Source organism: Primulina huaijiensis, chromosome 15 (assembly GCF_012295235.1).
Source record: "Primulina huaijiensis isolate GDHJ02 chromosome 15, ASM1229523v2, whole genome shotgun sequence".
NCBI classification, from domain to species: Eukaryota; Viridiplantae; Streptophyta; class Magnoliopsida; order Lamiales; family Gesneriaceae; genus Primulina; species Primulina huaijiensis.
This window is the reverse complement of record NC_133320.1, coordinates 19,710,446-19,718,104: the sequence shown is the minus strand read 5'-3', so window position 1 is coordinate 19,718,104 and position 7,659 is coordinate 19,710,446. Positions and strand designations below refer to the sequence as shown.

At 34.7% G+C, this 7,659-nt stretch overlaps 1 protein-coding gene across 2 annotated transcripts; it reads right to left on the bottom strand.

Moving 5' to 3' along the window:
* Nucleotides 1–798: 798 nt before the first annotated feature.
* Nucleotides 799–5,054, bottom strand: LOC140958534 (hydroxyproline O-galactosyltransferase GALT6-like). Of its 2 annotated transcripts, none has more exons than XM_073416018.1 (8): nucleotides 4,869–5,054; nucleotides 3,872–4,794; nucleotides 3,176–3,408; nucleotides 2,812–3,102; nucleotides 2,600–2,728; nucleotides 2,351–2,524; nucleotides 1,300–1,407; nucleotides 799–1,218 (listed from the first exon to the last, which is right to left on the bottom strand). In XM_073416018.1, exons 1-8 carry the CDS (start codon nucleotides 4,898–4,900, stop codon nucleotides 1,009–1,011), a joined length of 2,100 nt encoding a protein of 699 aa, XP_073272119.1. In that variant the 5' UTR covers nucleotides 4,901–5,054; the 3' UTR covers nucleotides 799–1,008. The 2 variants fall into 2 exon arrangements, with proteins under 2 accessions (XP_073272119.1, XP_073272120.1); XM_073416019.1 differs by having other exon boundaries at nucleotides 4,923–5,046.
* Nucleotides 5,055–7,659: the final 2,605 nt, after the last annotated feature.

Below are 7,659 nucleotides of genomic sequence, written 5' to 3'. Positions count from 1 at the left end.
ATTTTTACTTTTTTACCGTAAATTTTTACTTTTTCACAACACTATTTTTCTCTTTTCCCTTTTGCCTCCTTTTTTTTTTCTTTTTCGATTTAATTAACCTGAGCTCTCCTCTTTCACATGCACCATGTGTGAGTATCGTTTGTCCAAGAAAGTGCCATTAGCAGCAGCTTTGGCAATCTAATGCAAACCAGTGTTTCAAAACTGAACCGGACTACTTGGTCCAACCAGTCAAAATCGATCAGAACCAGCAAAAATCGGTTAAGAACCGATCCGACCGGTCCGTACATTTTTTCAAAAAAAATTTAAATGTTTTTTTCATTTTTCTTTTAAAAAATTCTTTATAGTTAAAATTTTATTTTTTAATTATATATATATGATTATTTTGATTTTGAATTTTATTAAAAAAATTATTTTAGTAATATTATATCTTGTTTTGATTGATTTATTTTTAAAATATATATTTAATTATATTTGATTATATGTATATTGTTTAGATTTTAAATTTGGATAAATATTTTTTTATTATTTATATATACATATTTAAGATATTTATAATTTAAAATATATTATTTATTATATAATATAATGATTTTATGATCTGACGTCATATGGTTGAACTATTTTTTAAAGTAAACTGATTCGATCACCGGTTTGATTATGAAAACATTGATGCAAACAATTTTATTCATATAATGTTATTGTAGAAATATATATAAATTTCTTGGTTTCAGATTTTCATGTTATTTTGTATCTAATGCTGCTATAGAAATGAAGTTATTTATATACTAATCAAGTATGACTTCCATGTACATGAATGCATATCAAACGGTGAAGTTCTGGAAGTACATAAAATCTAAGCAGTATCTATACAAGCCAAAAAAAAAGAGGGACAACTCCAATGTATAATATTAATGAGCCCACAAGAATTTACCAGACATCACATACTATTCACTGCAAAACTTGTTCATTCTAAAACTAATGTAGCAGTCCCCATACATAAGGTACACGTTATCTCATGTTACAGCACAAAGGCTTCCTTTGCCGTCTCAGTTTATTCCAAAGGCATAACATTTGTCTGGGGGATTGATAATGAGCCGTATAATAGTCTTCTATGCACCCAAATTGGCAGAACTTTAAGCTGTGAACAAACTCGACTGGTCTCGAGGAGTTGACTTTCCCCACCCACATTCCCATGCTAACATCTTCCATTTTAAACAGCTGCAAAGCAAAGATAATGTTCAAGTGTTGTGGACAGAGCTTTTGTGCTGAGTGATTCGGAATATGGAGGGTTATACTTACCCTCAGTTTGTGTTTTTCGAAATCCGAAAGGATGAGATTTGCAATGTCAGATGAGATAATGTAGCCTGGTCCATTTGCATAGGGTGGATAATCTTCCTCTGGCCACTCCTAGATCATCAAAAAATAAAAAAGAAGAGCTTTAGTCTCGTGGTAATGTACTGTATGCACGTCATTTTATTACGAGTTTGATTTACAGAGACCATGAAAGAAGAACAGGATTCAGGTAAGTCGAGATATAGGTTTCTAAACAATGATGAAGATGAAAAACGAGGCAATGTTTATGGTTTTAAATTCTGGAGAATCTGGACGACCAGGACCTGACCAAATTCGAGAGAGCATCAAAGAGAATGGTGAACAAGTCTGTTCCAATGGACGTGCCTTGAATTTTTCTACTATCACGACATCATTGGTTCTTAAATTTGGTGACCAGTCTGAAATAGGGGAAGCGTTACTCAACGAGTACTCTAGAATATTACTCGATGAGCACTCTAGCATACAGCACTAACACTCGAGCTCAACTTGAACTCTGTTAAACTGAAGCTCAAATCGAGGTTTGACCAAGCCACTTGTGTGATACTCACTAGCACCCCTATTCTAAAGCTTCTCGACTAAAATACTAATAACTCAATGCACTGATATTTCTGCTACTAAAAAATGACTACCTAGAACCTTAAATGATGACCTGTGGTAAAGATTCATCTATGAAAACAGAGTTTTTGAAAATGATGCAAATAAAAATTCGGAGTTCAGGGAAGCATTTGAATCATGAGTTGATTATTGAATTTCAAATTAGATTTCTAACGGTTTCTCATTGCCTAATGGAAATAATTAAATGAATCACACATTTGTGGCCGCACAATATCCTGTTTTTCTAAGTGCAGCATGATTTTAAGGTGAAGTGAAGCCAAAATACCAAGTCTGCACCAAATGACAAGGAACTAAAGTTCTTTGAACCAAAGCGGGAAAGATTGCATCTATAGCAGGAAAAGTATGGAAAAGAAAAAGGATATATATAAATTATGAGATGGAAAAAGTGAAATCCGTAAAGTACCTCATACGTGACAGCCCATTTACCACTTCGTAAGGGCTTATTGTGGTAATTTATATTCCCCACATACAAGCTTCTGGTATTAGGCACTTTCTTCACTTCCTTAATAATTGCATCGACTCTCACAAATGTGTCATCATCGGCCTTCATAATATAATTTGCAGATAAAGCCCGAACCTGAGAACATTGAGAACAAATAATTGAGGCATCAAAAGAAAAGGTCCATCTTTAAGTTCTTAATCAATTACTCACGCCATATTCACAGATGGCAACGGTTTTTAGTACAACGAGATCGTAGTTGTCCATGTACGGTACAATGACAATGTCACCAAAAAAGTTTGCTTCTTTATTGACTTCAACGTTGACCTCCTTTCTCGCATGCTGTCGAAAAAAGTTTCGAATTAATTACTCGATTTTAAAGGAGATTAATCTTTTATAAGAAACAGATCAGTTTTTTTACCAACCAGAGCTACAAAGAAACGTGCAACAACGATAGAAGATTTTATTAGCTTATGCTGCATCCAAGATTTCCTCATGGCCATTCTTTCCGCAAAGTGGTTGCCTGCGGAAAGAATACCGATGAAAAGTTCAACCGGCCCATCCCGAATAGGGGGAGCCTTCCATCTTTCAGACAAATCAAGATGTTTCTGAGGAGCGAAACTCGGGTGTGATGTTGGCAAGGACGCAGCAAAAATATAATGAACATCGATATCGCCGGTCAGAAATAGCCCAGTGGCATCCTCAAGTGTAAATCCCTAAAAGTAAAAAAACAGTATTACATAATGTTGGGAAAAAAATACAATTTAAAGGAAGGGTCAAGTTAATTACGGTGCGATATGGAAACGAGGCGATATGTCTGCCATCTACACTGATATGGAAACCCTCAAGGCCAGCAATAAGTGTTAGGACAAACAACTTGTTTTCCACAAATGGGAATGGCCAATCGACGGCCACTTTTTTAGTCCGTCCGATTAACCGGTTTAACCACCACATTGCCTTTGATTCCTCTGATTCATTATCATCATCCCGGATCCACTTCTCACATTTCATTAATCCATCAACTGCAGAAAGGCCAAGAATTGCCCATGATTTCAAGTGTCACCGCATAATTACAGAGAATAAAGGACTTGGAAAACAACAAACAAAAAAACTACCACAAGCCAAAGTAAAATTTCAGCAGATAAATGATTGAAATAAGCAATGCCCGGTAACCTTATTCATATCCATACATAAATAACCTAACTAAATTGGAATTACCACTTTTCACCTATATTTTGTTTAAAAAAAAAATCTATTTTCATCGGCAACCCATAATCATAAGAACCTAAATCCATCTAATCCAATCAGAGGTGGACCAAAGGGGTGAGTTGGGTACTCCTAAAATGACAAGAAAGTTTGTATTTTACAATTTCTTTGAAACTAAATTCCTATCCAATCACAGAACTCTCTGGGAAAGTGAAAAAAACACATTAAATCCAAACAAAGTAAATGCCATAATCAAGAAAACAATTCATTCCCGCTCACCAGTCTCCTCATCAGCTCTGGAGTTCCGACCTTCGCAACGGTGTGACGTCCCCCACTGCATCCTGTAACAGGTGTTCTGCTCAATGACAGGCTTTCCACTCCAATCCCCTTTCAACCTCGGATTAAAATGTAAAATCCTGGGTGGATCCTCGCCTTCCACAGCCCTCAGCCCCCGCAACTCCATCATAAACTGCGAAACCATAACATGTTGGCCTTCGTTCAACAAAGAAATCTTCGGGTCCGTTTCCCAGTGTGCAACCCTCGGCTTCGCCACCACTGTTATATGCGAATCTAAAGTTAGCCCGCACGGCAACATCACCACTCGTCCATTCTTCAAGAAATCCTCGCCTGGTATCGATATTGAATGGGGGCATTCCTCAAATTTACTGCTACTGCTACTATCAAGACTAGCACCTCTGATATATTCTTCATCACTGCGATTTTTTGCCATTGATTCGAGCTCCTGCCAAAGCTTTCCGCCCAGTTCAAAGGCCACCTTTGCGGACTTCAAAATCCCATCTTTAAGACTCGAATTCAAAATGCCGGCATTGAAATTCAAGCTCGAGAGTGGAGTCTTTGCGAGCTCTATGATTCTTCTATCGGGTCGTGAATGATACGGAATATCTACAGGACGAACAGGGGCCACTTTCTCCTCCAAATTCTCCTTGCTTTGCAGCATAAAAGGTTTGGAATTCAAGAACCCACCATTTACGCTTCTAGAAAAGTCTGTTTCAGAAACAAGAGAGAACCCATTTTTGTACACAAATGGAACTTCAAAACCCACCAAAAGTAAGTACAAAAGCCCCAACACAGTCAGCGCCCGAATCGATCTTTGCCGGCTCGCTAAAAAAAACAGCTCTACATTCACACTCTTCATCTTCAGATTTCTCACAAAACTTTCAAAAAAAGCTAAGACACGAAACCTGAAAAACATGCAACTCAGACTCTAATAAAAGCTGGTGATCAACAAAAACTGTAGCAAATTAAGTTAGCTTACTGAGGAGAAAAAATGTAGAAGAATGCTGGCATTTATATGATTTGAAAAACGTACTAGAAAGCAAATCAAGAAAGAGATAGATGCGTTAGGTCATCCACACACAACTGCAAGACGGGCCTCGACAGTCAGAGAAGAGAAAAGAGAAAATGTGCTGTTGCCTATACACACAACTATACAAGTGTAGAGAGAAGGAGAGTAGTATGTTTCTAAAGCGGTCACTTTTGGCAAAAAGTAATGTATAATAAAAAGATAACATAAAATATTATATAACAATCCGAATGGAATTTGGTTCAAATTAAATTTTTGGGCAATAAAAAGTTTGTACTCCATCACAACTCCATGTTATATGTCGTTACACATTCAAAAAAATACATTACAAATTTTTAATAATAAAAATAAATTACAAATTAAATTAATTGTTGTCTTGTATCTTGTAATAAAACAATATTCTCAAAAAAAAAACAAAAATAGATATCTTATAACACAAATCGTGGAGATCGTTTTATATGAATTTTTGTGTTTTGTTAACATAGTTAAAATCTCATATGATTAGAATCATTAAGTTTCATTATGTGTGCATATCATGCATGCATATGTGTGTGTGGTTGGTTAATATTGCATTAGGCAAAACAATATAATAATGCATGAATCGATATTTTGGGAATGAAATTGGGTTACGTAACATTGTCTTTTACTCTTTTATAGGTAAGAACTGAAATTAATTATTTATAAGAAATTAAATAATTAATATATTTAAAAATCCACCCCCACATGCAACTCATCCACAATCTATATTTATATAATATTTTTTTTAAAAAAAAATAATTGTAGTGCTCATAATTAATATATTATTATCTTCAGAAATTTGATCAGGCTTGTGTCTTTGGCTTTCAAAAAGATGTACCTAATAAATGCCAGCTGAAAATTTGAAAATTTTTGTTTTTAGCATTCATAGGCACACGATGTGTAAAGTGTAATTTTATAAAGAATAAAAATTATATTATGACCCTCAAAATTAGTTATTTAGAGTACTCCTCATATCTTATAATATAGTATAAATATTAGTATACATCAATGGATTTGAAAGTAGCACTAGCTTTTTTCGAATGTGGTGGGAATATGCAACAGATCAAGTTTGACACCTATGAGACAGCAGTACTAGTTCATGAGTGAATATATATACGTATAAAATTTGCATAGTGCAACAAGCTGTGATTTCGAAGCAGGCAGGATCAGTCTCTTCACAAGCCATTTGGCGTGATTTTGAACTGTCCAACACTTGGTTTCGTCCAAATTACTTTCTTTAAATTTGGATACTTTTTCAGTTCTCGTTGTCAATTCTCGAGCAGATTCTGAGATAATTTTTAAGAAGAAAATAAAATGTTGATTTGATAATTATACTAAAATGAAAGTTTCTTCTGTTGAAGTAGCAATAAATTAACAGTATAATCTACACCAAATCTGTGTATGTATGTGGATTAATTTTATTGAATAACTGATAAATAATACAAGCAAATTGTTTTTTTTTAAAACTAATATTCGATTATATGTATAACTTTTAATGGCGTGCACCCATATGTGCTCTGCACGTCGTTATTTTTGTCAAGTGCAACAATATTAACGGCGTGCACCCATATTTGCGCTGTTAATATTGTTGCACTTGACAGAAATAACGGCGTGCATTAAAAGCACACTATGGATAGTAATATCCGTAGCATGCATTCATATGTGATGTTAATATATTATATAAACGACAACGTGCAGTTATATGTGAGCTGTTAATATCCTATGCAATTTTCGCAACGCACAATAAAAACACGCCGTTAATAGTATTATTAACGACTGTTTATTATTAAACCGTCGCTAATTATACCATAAACCCTCGTAAAATGTGTATAAATATCCACATTTCCGATCTATTCTTCCACACCACTTCACAATACTTAAATTTTTTTCTTATTTTAGTTTTGATTTAAGATACGTTTTTTCGTTTCGATTTTTGATTAATTTTTAAGTGTTAGTTAAAATCATGAGTATGGTTAGCATAGTCAGATTGTAAGTTTTTTTTATAAATTTATTAAATTATAAAAGTAATTTTTTTATTTTAACAAAAAAATTAGCGACAGATCATTTATACCGTCGCTAAAATTAGCGACCGGTTTACCCGGTCGCTAATTTTAGCGACGATTTTTGAGCCGTCGCTTTTTTAGAAGTTGCATATGAATATTAGCGGCGTACATTGCACGCTGCAGATAATTATATTAACGGCGTACATATGCACGCCGCGGATAATAGTATTAACAGCGTGCACATGTACACCGCGGATAATCTTGAACTTTCAACAGCCTTGCAATTATGCAGCGTGCAATGTGCACTGCGGAAAGAGAATTTGCGCTCTGCCAAAAGCCATTTTTGTTGTAGTGCGGATTACTACAATTGGTTTTTTCATGGAGAGTAATACATTCATCCAGTCTATCCTAATGTTAATATGGAGGCTCTTTCGTCATCTTCGTATCGTGTTGCACCACGAATTCCTCCAAATACATTTCCAAATTTTTTTGACACTATTGAAAAAAAATGTTAACTTTGAAGAAAACCCTGAAAATGAGAATGAGAATTTTGATGAAGAATATCCTACAATAAATACTGTTCCCGAAGGTCCTGAAAGTCCAAACAGTTATATAAAATCATTGTACGAAACCATTAAATCAGCCGAGAAAAAAATTTGGGATGGAAATCCACACGGTCATTCTGTGTTGTCTGTGCTCGCTCGGTTACTGAAGATGAAACA

Bases quoted from the DNA above. Each gene is read 5' to 3' on its own strand.
- LOC140958534 (XM_073416018.1), bottom strand. From the start codon at position 4,900: ATGCCAGCATTCTTCTACATTTTTTCTCCTCA. The intron at 1,408-2,350 runs GTACTTTACGGA...TTGATGATCTAG, and splicing joins AATGGGCTGTCACGTATGAG to GAGTGGCCAGAGGAAGATTA. The intron at 1,219-1,299 runs GTAAGTATAACC...TTTGCTTTGCAG, and splicing joins TCGAAAAACACAAACTGAGG to CTGTTTAAAATGGAAGATGT.